General features: G+C 51.0%; 1 protein-coding gene across 3 annotated transcripts; it reads right to left on the reverse strand.

The window, feature by feature from the left end:
* Positions 1-1,135: 1,135 nt before the first annotated feature.
* Positions 1,136-15,606, reverse strand: Spaca6 (sperm acrosome associated 6). 3 transcript variants are annotated; one of them, XM_051148427.1, is made up of 9 exons: positions 11,632-11,975; positions 10,786-10,863; positions 4,010-4,078; positions 3,402-3,425; positions 2,585-2,662; positions 2,398-2,507; positions 1,979-2,135; positions 1,696-1,906; positions 1,136-1,248 (listed from the first exon to the last, which is right to left on the reverse strand). In XM_051148427.1, the coding sequence occupies exons 1-9, from the start codon at positions 11,837-11,839 to the stop codon at positions 1,215-1,217; spliced, it is 969 nt and encodes a 322-aa protein (XP_051004384.1). In that variant the 5' UTR covers positions 11,840-11,975; the 3' UTR covers positions 1,136-1,214. The 3 variants fall into 3 exon arrangements, 1 of the variants encoding a protein (XP_051004384.1); XR_007830893.1 differs by lacking the exons at positions 1,136-1,248; positions 1,696-1,906; positions 1,979-2,135; ... (2 more) ...; positions 3,402-3,425; positions 11,632-11,975 and adding an exon at positions 15,436-15,606 and having other exon boundaries at positions 3,697-4,078; XR_007830892.1 differs by lacking the exons at positions 2,398-2,507; positions 2,585-2,662; positions 3,402-3,425; ... (1 more) ...; positions 10,786-10,863; positions 11,632-11,975 and having other exon boundaries at positions 1,189-1,248; positions 1,333-2,120.
* Between the last annotated feature and the right edge of the window lie 1,953 nt (positions 15,607-17,559).

The raw sequence follows: 17,559 nt of genomic DNA on the forward strand, positions 1-17,559 counted from the left end.
AGTGGTGAAAATGAGCACAGAGGTTGCAAGGGGCTAAGAGGAACAGAAGACCTGAGGATAGAAGGGAGAAAAGAAACACATTACTGTAAATAGGAAGCATGCTCAAGACCCTAGGGTGGCTAACAATCTTAATGGATATCACATGGAGAAGAGGGTAGGATGGCAAACGCTCTTCCTTGCTTGATAGGGACAAGGCTAGGAAGAATGGGACAAGGCTAGGAAGACTAGCAAGGCCAGAATGTGTGAAGCATTGGGAGTCTTCACAAGGAATGTGATTTGGTTCTAGTGACAACAAAAAGCTACTGATGGGTTTAGGGCAGAGAAGTAACCCAACGTTGACACACCTGACACTATAAATGGAAACTAGTGGGGATCTGAGTCCATTTCCAGGACCCCCGTGTCGAAAGCATTCAGTAGTAATTCTAGATCTGGTGAGGATCATGCTGACCCTTGAGGCTTGCTGGCTGGCTATCCTAGCCAGGCAAGTCCTAGCCACTGCGAAACCCTGTCAGAGTGGCTCATGCCTGGAGAAGGACTCTTGAGGTTCAGCACATTCATGTACACGTATTTATCCAAGCGCCCCCTCCCCAAACACAAACACACACACACACACACACACAAAGAAACCAGACTAGGCATGTAGCTCAGCTGTACCTGTGTAGAATCCACAACGTAAGGGGCTGGATGTGTAGCCCAGTACTAGAACTCCGGCCTCGTGAGAGGGGTTAGGAGTGTAACTCAGTGGTAGTGGCCCTATCTAAAATACTCCAGTGAGACACTGGGGTGTGGCTCAATGGTAGAGCTCCTGCCTAGATTCCCTCCAGTCAAGGGTGGAGAGAGCTGCCCAGTGGTTTCTGCTCTGAACTCCTAGACTATAGGTCCTTTTTCTGAAAGGAAGAAAGGCTGTTTCTTTTGGGTTGTAGCACAGAGTATGCTAAGGGTATTTTCCACAGATGGAAATATAAAGGAATCTTCTAGAGAAGAGAAGGTTCTGAGCTGATGCCCAAAGGCCTCAACAAAGAAGCCTACCAAACCAGGAGAGGTTGTATCCTGTCACCACGGAGCCACACTCACCTGAGCACTTGGGGTATTTTGTGTGTTCTCATGCTTAGGTGTGCAGTGACCACTTAAACAAGCAAGCAAACAGAGAATCAAGAAGTAAGTGAAATAATTCTTTATTTCAGGGACATATGTCGGATCAGGACTAACCCTTGTTAGTTGCCACTTAAGTACCATCGAAAAAACATCCTGGGAAAAGAAAACGGTTTGTGTTGTAGGAGAGGCCAATGATAAAAAATGCATTTGGGCTTCAATGTGCCCAAGAGTTTTGACCTGAGTCTCCAAGTTGGCTTGGTGTTAAGACTCATGGGTTATCTGACAGAAAGACAAAGACCCAGATTTCTTAGGCTCAGCAAGGAGAACTCAGACCTGGTCTCCGGTATCTGAGGGAGGAGTGCTGGGGCCTGGACTCCCAGTCTGAAAAAAAAAGAGCGTTAGGCCCCCTAGATCTTAAAAGATGAAAACTAGACTCCTTGTTCTCAGAGAGGATTGCTACCTAGAACCCTGGTTCTGAGGAAGGCAGGGAGGAGGCCTGCGGACTGGCCGACCGATGGAGCCGAGACTCCTGGGTCTTCCTCCGGGGCGGAGGCATGCGGCGTGGACAAGAGTTGGGGGAGGGGAGAAGCTGGCACTCACCACACTAGCACTGTAACACTAGCAGACAGGAATGCGGCGGTGGCTGCGAGCAGAGACAGGTTTCCAAGCGTCAGTGCCCCGGGCCTAGCAAGGAGTTCGCCTAGGCTGGGCCTCCAGGGCTCGATCGCTTCCGTCTCCCGCGGTGCCCAATGCATCACTTCCCGAAACGTGACCTGGAGTTCCGTCTCGCTGGGCGGAGGGGGACCCGTCACTGCCGGGACGCACACGTTAGGGGGTGGGGCTTCGCCCTCGGCCCCACCTCACACCGTAGCCCCGCCCGCACCGTTCAGATAAAAGTAGAGCCTCGCCAGGGGGCGCTGGTCCTGCAGGATCACGCAGGAGAAGGTCCCGCGGTGCGTAGGTTGCACTGGTCGGATTCTCGCCAGGTACCCGTGGGCCCCAGGCATATCACGGAAGTAGGACACGTCCTGTGTCCGGAGCTGCGGGACGAAGGGGCTAAAGCTGGGGAGCTCACACCTCCAGGACTCAGCCAGAACATCAGACCTCCTCCCCAAGCCTGACTCAGCCTTTGGCTCTGCTGTTCTAAGGAACCCTTCCCGGCATTCCCTAAAGCCTGACTCATAATGCACACTAAGCACTGGTCTTCCATAAATTTAACCTCACTCTCTCCCTAGGTCCCGGACCCTCCTCTTGCACTAAACCGACCCCTTAAGCCCTCCAGCTGGCCCTGTTCGGACTCACACCTCCTCCAGCAAATTTCCAGGAATATGTGATCTCCGACTCTGGCAACTGGAAGCCCACGATACAAGAAAATAAAGCCTGGTCTCCTCGATTCACCATCAGGTCCTGAACTGGAAAGGCGGGGCGGTTCTTGTAAAGCCCGCACAAGCCCTGCCCCTTCCCTGGTATCCCAGCCCCGCCCCCTCACCTGGACAGTCTAGAGGGAGGTCGCAGATAGTGGAAAAGCAGCCCTGGCAGTGGAAACTCCTAGTGACTTCCTGGACGCCTGTGAAGACCAGGAGTGTTGGGTTCCTCCCACCCCTGCAGTCTCCAGACCAATTCCCTGTACTTTGTAAAATCTATGGGGGTCTCCCAGGCTTCTACTGGGGAGATAGAAGATAGACCCAGTTTTTTTCTGCACTATTTAAATGAGTTCAGTCCAGTCAGCCCCTGGGTCACCTACTCCCTTGGTTGGGCTGTTAAACCAGTTTCCTACAACATATACATATATGCTGGGGGTGGGGGTGTGCGTTCTAGTCATTGGGAATGGGATCTAGGCATTTATGCATGGTAGCCAAGCTCTGAACCTTGCCCCCAGCCCCTCAACTGGGAATTTTAGGCCAGTGCTCTACCACTAAGCCACACCCCACAGCCTCTGAAGAGTCTAGGCAGAGGATCTACCACTGAGCCACCACCCCAGGCCCGCACTAGGTATCCCAGGCAAGTACTCTACTGCTACGATTTATCTGCAGCGTTCATTTCAGTGTTTGGTTTGAGACAGGGTCCCCCTAAGTTGCCCAGCATGGACTAGAACTCTGTGTAGCCCATGCTGGCCTTGGATATGTGACCCAACCTTTCTTATCCTCTGGAGTGGCTAGGATGAGGGGCTTGAACCATCAGGTCCTGCTTCTATGACGGTTTTGAACACTACCTAGTTCATGCTCTTTCCTATTTGGTTCTAAGACGCACTCATTGTCTCCATAAGTTCCAAGTTTCCACCCCAGTCACCATGACTAAGTCCTTACCACAAGGAGGGACGCATGCCTGGACTGTGGAGAGAAAAGAGGCATTAAAGATCCAAGTAGTTGACAGAGGGACCTATCTAAAGCCCCCCCCCCCCCCCCGCGATGGTATTACAACAGGTGGGGAGCCCTCTCCCCTCTGGAGATCAGGTCTAGGCTCCTAAAACAGCGCTTGGGAGGGCAGAACAGAATATGCTGTTCCAAAGGGGCAGGGCAGAATCTACAGAGCTTCATCCAGAGAGTGGAGAAAGGTCACGTATCAGGCCTAAGGCCTGCAGCTAACCATCTATTGGGGGATGGGGGGAGGGCAGGCATGCAGAAAGCCTTAAGGAACAACCAGTCTTGGAGTATTATTTACCCTTAGGGGTGGAAGTAGCTCCTAGGCAATCAATCCTTCAAGATGTCAGAGCCTAATTATTAGTAGGCCCAGTTACAGGAGCGCTACCTAGAGAAGATGCCTTTGAGTGAGGGTCCAGAACTGTCCTGTAATCTGCCCTAGGATAGGAAATCCACCGGTCCCAGCATTTAGGCTGGCTCTGGAGTGTGTAAATATCAATCTGTGTGGTGTGGTGTAGTGTGTTGGCAGGGGACAGAGATGGGGGCCGGTTTACCTTTTTTAAGCTGTTGAATGGTCCTCTTCATTTTGGCTGCAGCACTGGGGAAGGCAGCCTTAAAGGACCCTGGAGGATGAAGCAGGGTGGTCGGACTAAGAATCCTTTCCCTGTCAGTGACTTGCTGTCTTGCCTGTATCTGTGTTTCCTCCTCCCACAGATACAAAGGGAAGAGGGCAAACTTCTCCAAAGTGTTCTTTCTGCCTCCTCAGAGCACTATCCATTTATATGTTAGTGGAAACAAGAGGATAATGACCAAGTCCTCTGCAAAGCTTACCAAGCCCTACAACGGTGCCTCAGTTTCCCCTTTCTCTGTTGCAGCCCTCTTGTCCATTGTCAATCTCCAAGTTACCTGGAATCCTTAATTTATTCATAAACATCTTTTGCCCAGCTCACCACCTCACCTCATGTGTCACCACCGCGGTTTTGATCACTCCAAATAGACACTAAAGTCCCCCATTTCTATCTCTCATTGTGCCCAACTCACGTTGTACATAAGCTTCGCCAGTTTGGAATTGCACATGCGTGTGTGTAAATTAGATGTTTACAGACACTAATGGATTAAGTTAATCCTTTTGGCATTTTGTTGTGTTTTAAGACAGTAGCTCACAATGTTCCAGGATGGCTGGGACCTCTCTATGTAGACCAACCAGGTTAGGTGGCCCATGAACTTAGAGATGTGCCTACGTCTGCCTCGCTTCCCCAGTGCCAGGATTAAAGGCACACATAACCACACCTGGCTCCTTTCTCATATATTTCTAATTAATGGGTTTTGTTGTTGTTGTTTGAGAATTTCATATATGCATGCAGTGTATTTTGATCATATCCATGCCCTCCCCTATCTTCCAAACCCACTCATCACCTACCCTTCCCAACCCTCTTCATTTTTTTTTTTTTTTTAAATAACTACGCAGTCCAATCTGGACTGCCCATCCACTAGAGCACTACCAACCTACCATGGACTGCATGCACCCCTGAGGATAACTGGTTCTCCCTCCCCCACCAGCCATGAGCTTTCAGTACTACCTCAGTTAGGGGTGGAAGCTTGTGAGCACCTCCCACAGCACTGGAATGTTGACAGACTTGATCTTGTGCAGGCGACCACAGCTGCTGTGAGTTCAGCAGTACATTAGTCCTGTCATGCCCAGCACATGACTTTGTCTAGCACTCCCTGACCTCTGATTCTTAAAATCTTTCCACCCTCTCTTGAATACAGAACCCTTAGAACCCACAAAAGGGCCCCGAGCCTTACAGAATAGCTAAGTATATGTTGAGTGAATTCTAGATTCCAGCAGGAACTATATAGGTCACCAGCAGTGGCCTTAGACCTAAATGCATCACCTGGACCTGATAAAAATCAGTCAGGAAAATGTTTCTCCTTCTTTTTGGTTGTTTTGTTGACAGGATTTCTCTGTGTAGCCCTGGCTGTTCTGAAACTCACTCAATAGACTAGGCCGGCCTAGAACTTAGAAATCCTCATACTGGGAAATCCACTTGCCTCAGTCATGCAATGGCTGCTAATATACCACCACCACCCAGCTTCTTTTTCTATATATTGAACTGGTTGCCAATATATGACTCTGGGACACTCATATAAAAGCTTGATACCTTTTTTTTTTTTTTTTTTTTTTAATGGAAAGGAGGCTGAAGAGATGGCTCTGAAGTTAAGCCAATGAATTGCTCTTGGAGAGGACACTTTTGTTTCCAAGAACCCATGTCAGGAAGTTCACAACCATGTGTAACTCCACTTCAGGCCATCTGATATCCTCTTCTGTCTTTCAAAGGCATTTACATGTACAAATGCCTCCCACTGCAACCCTCCAAATAATTAAAAATAAAATAAACCCTTAAAAAATAAGTAAATGAACTGTTTGCCAGCAACCAAAACTGAGGTCATAAAAATGCTTTACATTTTTTTTAAATGTACAAAGCTGTAAGACAAAGACCACAGTGCCATGAGGCAGTAACTACCATGTCAGTGACCACCCTTTCTTGCCCCAACCGCCATTCATTCCCACCCTCCACTCTTTCACCTCCAGAGCATGAGATGGGACTCTCCCTGGAAACCAGCCTTTGGTGGGAATGGTTATAACAGTGTCTGCCCAATCCCCATTCATATTCAGAATCCTAATCCCCAGTACAGGATGGAAGGATGTGACTGTATTTGGAGACAGCATTCTTAGAGGGAGTAAAGTGAGGTCATTTGGGTGGACCCTAGACAATTATGAGAGTTCATCTTTCTTACCAATTTCATAGGATTTAGAATCACCATAGAAACAAACCTCTGGTCCTGTCAAGAGGTGGGTATACCCACTCTTTACGTCGGTGGTAGAGAATCAGGTATTCTTTCACAGCAATGATGGTAATGACCAAAATACATTATATGTGTGAATGAAACTGTCAGGAAAGAATTGAAGATCTTAAATAAAGAATGTTACATGGTGAGTTATCTACAAAGAAAGAGAAGTGCCAAAGCCAAAAAGCTGGTTCAAAATGAATTAGTTTGGGGGGTCAATCACTTAATCACAAGAGTGTGATCTAGAGATCATAGTACTGTAAAGAGATACGGTCCCAGTGGAGCCCTCAGTGACAGCCTGGATCCTGAAGGCCTCACCCAGAATAAATTAAAAAAAAATTATATATATATATATATATATATATATATATAGATAGATAGATAGATAGAGAGAGAGAGAGAGAGAGAGAGAGAGAGAGAGAGAGAGAGGGGCGGGGGGGGGGAAGCCATGTCAATAATTTGTAGGAGGGTGTAGGTGGGTGGAACATACCAAGTGCACCACAGAGGCCTGTGGGGTGCGCGTAAGTTTATATGTCTAGTACACACTGGATCAGGAGTGGAGGGAAATATCCTAAACAGAGTAAACGGAACGGGGATTACGGCAGGTGAACCATAACAGTGCAAAGGAAACTGCAGTTTCCTCAGTGAGGGGCATGTATTAGGAGCTCTGACACTAGGTTTGAGTTCTGACATGCACAGACCTATGAACGCCTGTTTCACGCGGAGGTCTATCTATGGGCAGACCACACACCTACCTCCGTATGTGAGCTCTGGGTCAGGTGACAACTCTCTGGTCCTCATGTTCCCCTTGCACAAAAACAGCAGTGGTGGCAATGCCTACCGCAAAGGTTGAGTGTGGGCAGGATTGAGTGCTCTGCGAGATGAAGCCTTTTTCATCCTGAGCTGTCCTGCGGCCTGCACTGCACAGTGCGGTAAGTCTTCAGTGAGGACTTTCCTACACTAAGGCAGAGTGTCACCTACTACTACTACTACATCCAAATCTGAAGTGGGTAAACTGAGGCATGAAGAGGTTAGAGAAGTTGGATCTTGTGGCTCAGGCTCCTGGGGAGGCTAGGAAAATCATGAGATCACGGTCAGCCTGGGCGACGTGTCCTCCTATACCACCGTCCCTACTCTTCTGAGTGTCTGACACTCCAATTCATGGTTTTTCAGATATGCTGGAAGTCAGCAAGCCCCACCAATCCTCCTTTCTTCACTTGCTTTGGACCTGGAGTTACAGGTGGGTCAAGGGACATGTGGCTTGTTTTTACGGTGCTGGGATTCACACTGTCGCTCTTACGATTGCACAGTGAGCAACCACTGGGCCATCTCTCTTTAGCCCCCCAGTTCTTTTGTTTGTTGAGACAGGGTTTCACAAATCCTGTACTAGTCTCCAGCAAACCCAGGGACATATACACACATGATAAAAAAATAAAAAATAAAACAGTGGCTGGTGAGATGCTAAGCAGTTAAGAGCACTTGCTGCTTTTGCCGAGGATATGGGTTCAGTTCCCTGCCAACAGCTACATGTTGGCTGGCTCATAACTACCTGTAATTACTTTCTCCTCTAGGGGACCTGACATCTTCCACTGGCCGGCTCAGGCACTAGGCATGAATGTGGTGTGCAGACATGTGTGTAAGCAAACATTCATATACATAAATTAGAAAGTAAAAGTAGAAATTCACTTCTTTCATCATACTTTACACACAGTCTGAAGGTTTAGTTCCCACATTATTTTGCGTGGTCTTGAGTTCTGCCTGTGATCTGTCATGTGATGTTACGTGTAGCTAAAATTACACTGAAAGGATTTAGACTTTGAGACATTTCATACCCACACATACATATGGGTAAGAACACATGAATTTCACTGTTTTATTGTGTCTTTTTCTTTGAGTCAGTCTATGTAACCCAGGCTCCCTAAATCCTACTGCCTCCTTCCAAATATTGGCAGTGTGTGAGCCACCTGGATCATTTTATTTTCCATTAACACAGGGTCTTTGTAGCCTGGGCCATGTTCAAAGTCATTATGTAGTCAAAAAGATCTTTCTGCCTCCACTTCTCCAGTGCTGAGGTTACAGATGTTTGTAACCAAGGAATTCAGTAAGTACTTGAAATAAAAACAAAAAACAAACATGACTTTGTGCACAATAGACAAGTACTCTACCAACTGAGCTACATATCCCTAGCCTTTAAAAAAGTTTTCACTATGTATTCCAAGGTGCTCTCAAACTTTTGAATCTTCTACCCCCTCCCCAGGGTAGCCCCACCCCCACCCCGGCCCCTGACATTGTAGTATCGACAAGCCACATCTAGTTTAGGAATAGTTCAGGTTTCAGCTTATGGCACTAAAGGTATTGGACCAGCACTCATATTATAAACCTATGATGTGTGCACAGAGACATTACCACTTGTGTGCTCTACCCCACCCCACCCCATCCAAGGGTCAGTACTAGCCTGCTTTACCCAGTGCACAAATTATCCTAAATTCTGACTGCAAATCTTCAAGTCCATCTCAGTCTGAACTTTTCCACCTGGAAAGTCCGGCTGTAAAGCTCCACCTCCCAGAGCTGGTAATGGAATATCTCTTAGGAGAATAATTAGTGTAAATGATTGTATAGGAGAACCAGCACCTCTAGGCAAGTCCTCTACAGCTTAGGCATAGTCGCAGCCCTTCACTGCTGGATTCTCAGTGAGAGTTTTATTACTAAGTCACAACCCTGCAACCTCACTGTTGAGTTCTAAGCAGGCTCTCTACCACAGAACCATACCTTCAACCTCATACTTTATTGGGTGTTTATTATCTGTGCTCCGCCCTTAAATACAAGCATCTCTGGGGCAGGCCATTTGCAGTTTTGGTACCAGCTGTGACCCCACAGGTGGTTCTGGAATATTCTGTAAGCCTCTGAGAAAATTACTGTACCACTTTCTCCCAGTCTCTAGCCTCTCCCTCTGTGGAGTGCAAGAAGCTCCTCTGCCTTGCTGAAAATGCCCCTTTGCTTTTCCAGGTCCCTCTCAGGACAATGTCTTAAGTCTCCTTAACTGATCGCAATATTCAGGTATCTAAGTGCCTTGTGGGTGTCATCAGCATCCCTTCCTTGTTATTGTGATGTCACTCTAGTCATCTGCCCTGGTCCAGCTCTAGTCTCCATGCTTTTCCTCTTAGGATGTGACTTTGAAGAAGACAGACATCAGGCGAAGGGAATCTTGTAACCCTGCCTCTTTCCTTTCCCCATAACAGAACACCAGAAACACGCCCACTTTTCTATTTCCTAGTCCCTCCTCTTTCCCACTGGCTCAGGTCTGTGGCAGGTCTCCTCTTCTCCAACTCCAGCCTCCACTTGCCCCCAAGTCTCTTGCCCCACACTGGAAAGATCTATTCCCAAGGTCTGCCCTTGGTAGCTTTTTCTACATTTCCAAAAAGGCGACAAGCCCAGGAAACAACAGAAGGTATATTCCAGAATCTTGCATTCCTTCCATGTCTCAGGTTCTTTGGGCTTTTCTCTGGATAGGAGACATAAAGAAAATTCTCTTCCATAATCCTGAATACCCCTAAATGAGTGGGCCTTTTCTTTGTTTAAAGGGCTCTGATATAAAACTTAGAGGGAACAAAATGACGGGCGGAGGAGGGGGAAGCCTTGATCTCCTGGATCCTAGAAGTGGCCAATTTATTCTTAAGCCAGAAATGAGTTCTCACATGGCTATACTACTCCTGTCTAATCTAAGTAGCAGACTGTGTGCCCTGTGTTTGGGGGACCTGGTGTGATTACTGCTAATCATGTCTTTTTGCAACACATCCCAGAGCCTTAAGGTCTGCTCCATACGGCATGCATGCTCTTCCTCAGTGTCACAGCTGGGCATGATCTTCCCCAGTGTTCCAGCAGAAGTCTGGCCCTGAATCTCCATGTTTGTCCCCTGAATGGCTAGCTCCACTGCTCCTAACCTGTGTTTTATAGCAGTTAGAAGTGTGTGTGTGTGTGTGTGTGTGTGTGTGTGTGTGTGTGTGTGTTGCCTTGAGTGATTATGTCTCCCATAACACCTATCTCAAAAAGAACCATGCCCTCCCAATGAGCTCTGCCTTCTCTGGGAGATTAAGAGAATGCCTCACGCTAGGAGATGAAACTATTCCACCTTGAGAGATGAAGAATATCACTTAACCTGAGAGCCAAGGAAGTTTCCTACCTTACAGATGAGTCAATGGATCCCAGGTGAGGCAGGAACACATCCAGATTTCAGAGCCCAGTGAGAACCACAGGTCACATGTACTTGACCCCACAGGGACTCAGACTCTGACTTCTATATTTCCTTTATTCCTTGCAATCTTTGACTCCACTCACCTCTTCACTTCTTGTCCCAACAAGCAACCTAACTCACACAGGTTTCCAGTACCACTCCCTCAAGATCAAGGTCCCCCACCAGAGAAGTTTCTTATGCTTTCACATAGGCCTAGGAGCACCCGAGCCAAATTCCATAAGCACTCACCCTGAGCAGTAGCCACCTCCTGGAGGGAGAGTATCATCTGTGTAAAGGCGTCATGCAGGTGGCTCCTCTCATCATAGTCTGAGGACGAATGAGAAGCAGGCTGAGGAGGCACCATGGCACACACCTGGTTCCGGCACACTTTCTATGTCTGACTCCATGGCTGAGAGTCTCCGAGCCTCACCCGCATCCCAGGGTCTATATCCCCAGTCGATGTGCCCTACCTGGAGAGATATCAATTCCCTCTTTCTAATTTCAACCTCTAACAGATACCCAATTTGGTATCTGTCCCCGCAAGCCCATCAGTCTCCGCTTCAACTCCATGGGTCTCTGTCCTATCTCTGGGTCCTTGTCTCTCTCTAGATCCCTGTCCCATTCTCTGTCAGTCCCTGTCTCCCACCCTCTGGGTCCCTGTCTCTCTCTGGGTTTTTGTCTAACATCAGGTTTCTGGTCCCCCTCCCTCTCTTGGTACCTGTCTCTCTCTGGGTCTCTTGTCCATTTCTCTGGTTCTCCAGTTCTCTGTCCCCTCTCTCTAGGTCTCTGATGTCCCCGGTCATCTGTGTTCCAAATCCATACCCTCCTATCTGAACAACGCTCTTTCTACTTTCTACTTTTCCATCTCTTTCCTTTTAATTCTGTCATGGCCCTTACTGTCCTTAGCCCTCTCTGAGGCACTGTCTCCAGTCTGTGTTCACCCTTCTCTGGACACGTCTCCTTCCATTGTTACCACTTTGTCTCTCCTCCCTCCATCTCTGCCATGATCCTGTACTTAGCTTTTCTTCTTGGAGTCACTCAAGGTCTCTCCTGCCCCTCCCCAGGGCCCCGGTACAGGGAGGAAGGTTTCCTCACTGATTTTCATGTCTGAGAGACCCTCAAAAGCAGCTGTGAGCGCATCTTTGCACTGGCCCAGCTTGGAGCGCTCTGTGCCCACAAACATCTGGCAGAGATGGAGGCGTTCCTCATAGTTAGTGAAGCAGAAAAGACAGGCCAACGTGGATGCCCTAAGGATCAGCAGGAACAACGGGACAGTGCTTCCAACCAGTGCAACAAGGGCCATCACATCACAGAGGGTCTCTGGGGCTGAGGAGAAGCTAGTAACCTTTGTGAGGTCACTGTGGGGGAGGGGAAGCTGTGGCCGGAGATCAGTGATTGCTGCGTTTCAGCTGGTGGTCAAGTATCAGGCTCCATCTAGAGGTAGGGTCACCTGCAACCCCTACATTTGTGGCTGAGCCAGGCGCCAGGCTCCCAAGAACCTCACCTGTGACCCTGGATGTCCTCACAGGTTAAAGGGTCTCAGGGACCCAGAGGCCGGCAATGCAGTTATGGTGGACCAACAAAGCCCTTTTCCCCAGAGTTGGGAGCAGGTAATAGAGACAGAAACAAAGATACTCTGAGCCCCAGAAGGCAGACAGTGGGCAAAGTCAGAATGAATGAGAAACCTTGGAGAAACATCTAGTGGCTCAGAGACCGGCAATGCTACAATTCAAGGCACTAGAGAAATCGAAGCTTCAAGACGCCCGGAGACAGTGGGGTAAGTGAAAGAAAAGGAGAAAAATTCCTGATGGCAGAAAGACTGCGGAGCAAAGGGCTAGGAGAGAGGAGTGCACAGAGAAGACATCCCACTCCTCTCAGGAACTCTGGGGTAGTGGTGTGGACCTGGGGTCCCCGCCGGCCCCTTCCAGTGCAGGGCGCAGCCTGGGGAAAGCTAGGAGGCCGTATAGTGATCTCCTCGGGTGTCTTCCTCAACTATACAACCTCCTACCTCAGCCCGGGGGGCGCGGCAGGTGGGCAGATTGACAGATGGATTGATGGGGGGCCAGGAGAAGTAGGGTGGGTGGGGAGGGCCGGGAGGTCCCAGCCGCGCAGGTGAGCCCCCGACACGGACCCACAGACACGAGCTTGTGTGCGGCGAAGGCCCCGCAAGGTCGGTTCTACGGGTGGGTGCCAGGACCCAGGAGTCCGGGCCCCCGGCCCCCTCCTCCCCAAGGAACCCAGGAATTTACTCTCAGCCCATCTCCCTCAGACCCAGGGTTACTAGCTCCAGACTTCCTCCCTTATTTAAGGGGTGCCGGTCCCAGCCTTCCCTCCCACAGATTCTGGGCTCCAGACCCCAGGGCCCTCAGACTAAGAACTCTGTCAGACCCAGAGGTGGAGTCTCTAACCCTCTCACTTCAGCCTGGGGTTAGTTAGTCTCTCAGCCCCTCACAGGGTTGTCCCACAGACCCTGGATTCAGTAAGGCACTTCCCTTAGAGGGAGCCCAGAGTGGTTAGAGATGGCTTCAGGAGTGCAGGAGGGAAGTGGCCCGGTTTGTCTTGATAGCCTGGCTTCTGTAACTCCACAAGGTCTCAGACCTGAGCTGAAGGGCTTCTGGACATAAAGAGTCCTCCTGTGCCTCAGAACAATCCTATTTTTTCCAAAACCACACTCAACCTTTAGAGTGACAGCTATGATTCAGGAGTGATACCGACCAGAGGCCTGTCGCCTAGAATCTTCCCAACTCAGAGGTGAGGCCTCTTCCTGCACCCATAAGCCTCCCAGAGGAGAAGCCGCTAGGCCAAAGTCAGTTGGCTGCAGGTGGGAGGGACCCTAAGGCTGTGAGCTCAGAATGGCCCTCTGAGGTTCCCAAGTTCCATAGCCATCTTCTTGTTTCTTTCTCTCCACCCATTTTTTTCTTATCCTTCCGTTTTCTAACCCTTCCTTTCTTTCTCGGCTTGTTATCTTCCCAGTCTCCGGTCTCCTCTCCTCCTGTGTCTGTGCTCCGACGTTCACCTCTTCTCTTCCTCACGTCCCATCTTCCATGTCTAGCTCTCAAGTCTCATCCCCTCCTTCCCTAGCTTTGTCTCTCTTTTTCTCTGAATTTCTGTCTCCCACTCCTCCTTTCCTCCCTACTGTTAATTCAATCTAGGTTCCACCCTCCTCCCATCTTCCAGTTCCCTCTCCAGGGTCTCTCTCTTTTGCCCCCTTTTCTTCTTCATTCTCCTCCCTCCCTTCCCCCCCCCCCATTCTCTCTCTTTTCACTTCCCTCTCTCCCTCCCTCCCCTTCGCTGCTTCGAGCCAGGTCTGGAGCTCTGGGGATGGAGTGGGGGTGGGCTGAGAAGGGGCCCAGGGCCGGGGTAGCAACCTGCTGAGGAGTGGGGGGAGGAGCAGCGGGGAGGAGCCGGAGAAGGAAAGGGGGAGTGTGTGTGTGTAGGGGGGGGGAGAGCTGGGACCAGTTTTCAGCCGCAGCTCAAATCCTCCTTCACAACCTCCCAGACTCTCAGGCGGGGGCGAGAGTCAGTCCAAGGTGGGGAGGAAGGGGAAGGGAGGAGCGCCCCCCCCCCCCCACCAACCTGGCCCAGAGCCCAGGCCTGGGTTCCCAGCATGCCCCGGGGCTGCCTGAGGCCTGAGGAGGGGTGGGGGGGTGAGGAAAGCCGGGAAGAATCTTAAAAGATTCTCCCGACTTGACCATCTCTTCCACACCCAGAAAGTTTCTCCTCAGAGGGGAAATTGAGGCTCAGAGAGATGGTTCCAGACTGGTTCAAGGTCACTGCCTTAGGCGTGAATCCATCACCCTTCGATTTACGGGCTTGCTTTGGGGAAGGGGTAGGCACTGAACTTCTTCCTGGGCCTGGGTCCCCCTCCCCCTCTCTGCAGACCCTAGGGAGCCCCCAAGGGTCAGAGAGCAGACCCAAACAGTCTGGCACCATAGTAACCATCTGGTCCCGCCCCCTTAACCCCTAGAGGGCTGGATTCCAGCTGGGACTAAGAAAAGGTAGGGAAGGGGTGGGGAGTTCCTGGTTCTGCAGAAGGACACCCCCCACCCACCCACACACACACCTATGCCCCAGTCCTGGCAGCTAAGGAAAACATATATAAATACTTGGGGATCTAACTCCCGGGTTCTGAAAGAGGAAGCGGTTGGGGGTGCCCTATGCTTCTGTGTAGAAAGTGGTGACTGCAGAGGTTAGACGCCTTGGTCAGAGGAAAGAAGCAGCTGGGTGCCCTAGACTCCTGGGCCCTGGGCAGACCACAGCTAAGACTTCGGATTGGAGTATTTGGGCAGCCGGCTGGAAGGTGAACTCTGAGGGAGGAGGAGGCTGAGGCCTGGAATCTCGGGTCCGCAGGGGAACCTGGAAGCTGGGCCTCTCCACTACCAGACATCCCCTGCCCCCGGCGCTGACCCGGGCCCGTCTGGCAGCCCAGACAACCTCCCCCTCCCCCTGGCACCCTCCTACTCACACAGCTCACCCTTGACCCTGCAAAGCCCCGCAGCCCCATCTCTGCCCCTCCCCCTCCCCTCTAACCAGACGTTAACCCTTGGGCCTCTGGAGTCTCCTCCAAAAGCAGACAGTCTTCCCCCTCCCCTGCTGTATCTGGCATCTGGTCCCCAGTCCTTTACACTCTGGTATCCTGCATCTTCCCTCTAGAGTCTAAGAGGTCCTTCCAGCTTCTGAAACCCGAGGACCCTAGAATGTAGACCTCCAGGCCCCGCTATCAAAATTCAAAAGTCTGGAATCACAGCTCACTACTCTGCCCCGAACCACAACCGCCACCACCACTTCTCCACCACCCAAGCCAGAACAGAGAAATGCAGGCCCAGGCTGGCCGCCTCCTCCCTTGGGGACCCTGGAGTCCAGCTCAGGTCCCATCCCCCTTTGGTTCCGCAGACTCACCGCTCCGCAGCTCCAGCGTCGCGGAGACCCAGTGTCCTCCTCCAGCTCAAGCCCCAGCCCCAGGTTCTCCATCTTTTCCCACCTCAGCCGCCCGCGGCCTCTCCCTTTCCTCCCGCCAGCCGCGCCAGCGCCGCCAGCCCCCGCCCCCGGTCTCCCGCTACCTCTGGCCCGTGCCTCCTCCCCGCACTGTGCGCCCCAGCTCCCCCTCCCTAGACCCCGCGGGCAGCAGCGCCTCGGACCGGCCCCCTCCCCAGGGGGCCCCTGCCCGGCCCCTCCCCACCTCCCAGCCCAGTCCGGCTTGCCTTGCCCCCCCCCCCCCCACCTCACCCCCCTGCCCCGAAGCTGGCCCGGGTCCAAGGGAAAAAATTCCATCCAGCCCTAGGGAGGAGGAGCAGGGCGGAGGAGGGAGCAGGAGGGGAGGCCGGGCTAGGGGAGCGTGACGCAGGAAGAAGGGAAGGGACAAAAGAGAGGCTGGGAGGCAGTGGAGGCAGGCTCCCTCCCTCCCTCCTCCTCCTCCTTGGCTACTGCCCGCTCAATCTCAGCAGCTTTCTTCCCCTCAGTTCCCCCCATCTCCCCTCCCTTCTAGACTCAAGGCATCCTCCCTCTTCTTGGCCCCCCTCCCCGCCATGTCATTTTTTTTTTTCTCGCCTCCCTTCTGTCCTTTCTGCTTTTCCCTGTCTCTGCATCTTCAGCCTTTTCGCTAGCGAAGATTCTTGCATTTTCGTTGTTTTTCTTCCCTTCTGGATGGGTGTATTCTCATTTTCCTCTCCTCTCTCTTCTCTGCACCTTCCTCAATCAGGGGCTGGAGTCCCACCCACCCCTTTCGGTTCTCTCAGCGCTCCCACCCCACCCCCTGCGCAGTGTTCCTCCCCGCCCAGGCACTGGAACTCAAAGGTGAATTAGACCCCTATGTTTGCCCTTGCACACGAGCACAGGGTCTGCTGGAGGAATCAGACCCAGCTGCAGACTGCCCAATACCGGTTATGGAGTGTGACTTGGGGGTGTCAAGACCGAAGAGTCAATCAAGAGATAGGGGATGGGTGGGGCGGCGGATGGAAACCCATCCTACAGCAGTCAGCAGACCATCCGCCAAGAAGGCGTGGCTGTTGGTGCGACTTCTAGAGAATCAGAAGTTAAACCTGAATTGTTGCGGACACCTCTAAGGAAGGTGCCATCCGAGGGCACAGCTTAGGCAAAAACTCAAGGACAAGAACCACGATGATAGCGAGAGTAACAAAGCGGTCCAGTGTGATTAGGGACCAAGAGCCACAAAGCACAGCGGAGGCTAGCATGAATGGGCGGGCAATTCTGAGCGTGTTCAAGGCCAAGCCCAGAAACAAGTTGCCTGAGGCTGACCAGGAGTCTAGGAGCAAAGAGGAGGAGATGGGTCAGGGCTGATGGTCAGACTTCTCTGGGGCCTTGGGAGAGCTGGAAAGACAGAGTACTCTTGAGAATGAGGCCTCCTCTCTCCTTTGTAGGGGCTAGGACCAAGGAGGGAGTGCAGAGGAGAATGTAAGGAGATAGTGGGGGTTGGAGGGTTGGTGGGCTGTAGAGGGAGAAAAGAAAAAGAAATGTGTGGAAGTGGGGCAGGGATGGAGGTGAGGGGTTCAAACCAGGAGGAGAGGCCAGAGAGTAGGAAGAATACTGTGGGCAGCCTATAGGAACCTAAGAACATTAGTGGGGTATATAGGGAATTGTGTACGTTTTTAAGCATATGGTACAATATCATTTTTCTCTCCAGGTAAGATCACTTTTATCTTCATCTTTTTAAATAGCATACCCCCAAAGGTTCCCTCATGCCCATTCATTTTAATGGCTGTTTAACATTTTATTTATCCATAATTTATGAAATCAAACAAGAGACTGAGCTTTTATTTTTATTTTTTAAAGATACATGCCTGTTCAAATATTCTAGGGTTATTTTTTTTCCAGTACTGTGAAGTGAATTCAGAATGGCAAGCATTCTGAGGAAGAGTTCTGCTACTCCCCCCACCTTCCCCACCCCCCACCCACCCCCACCTCCCCCACCCCAATACACCCCCACCCCGCCTCTTGCCATAGCTGTTCGGTTTCATTTTGCTTTTAGATAGGATCTCACTATGGCCTGAAACACACTTTGACTAA

The sequence above is a fragment of the Acomys russatus genome, chromosome 7 (assembly GCF_903995435.1).
Source record: "Acomys russatus chromosome 7, mAcoRus1.1, whole genome shotgun sequence".
In the NCBI taxonomy this organism is placed as follows: domain Eukaryota; kingdom Metazoa; phylum Chordata; class Mammalia; order Rodentia; family Muridae; genus Acomys; species Acomys russatus.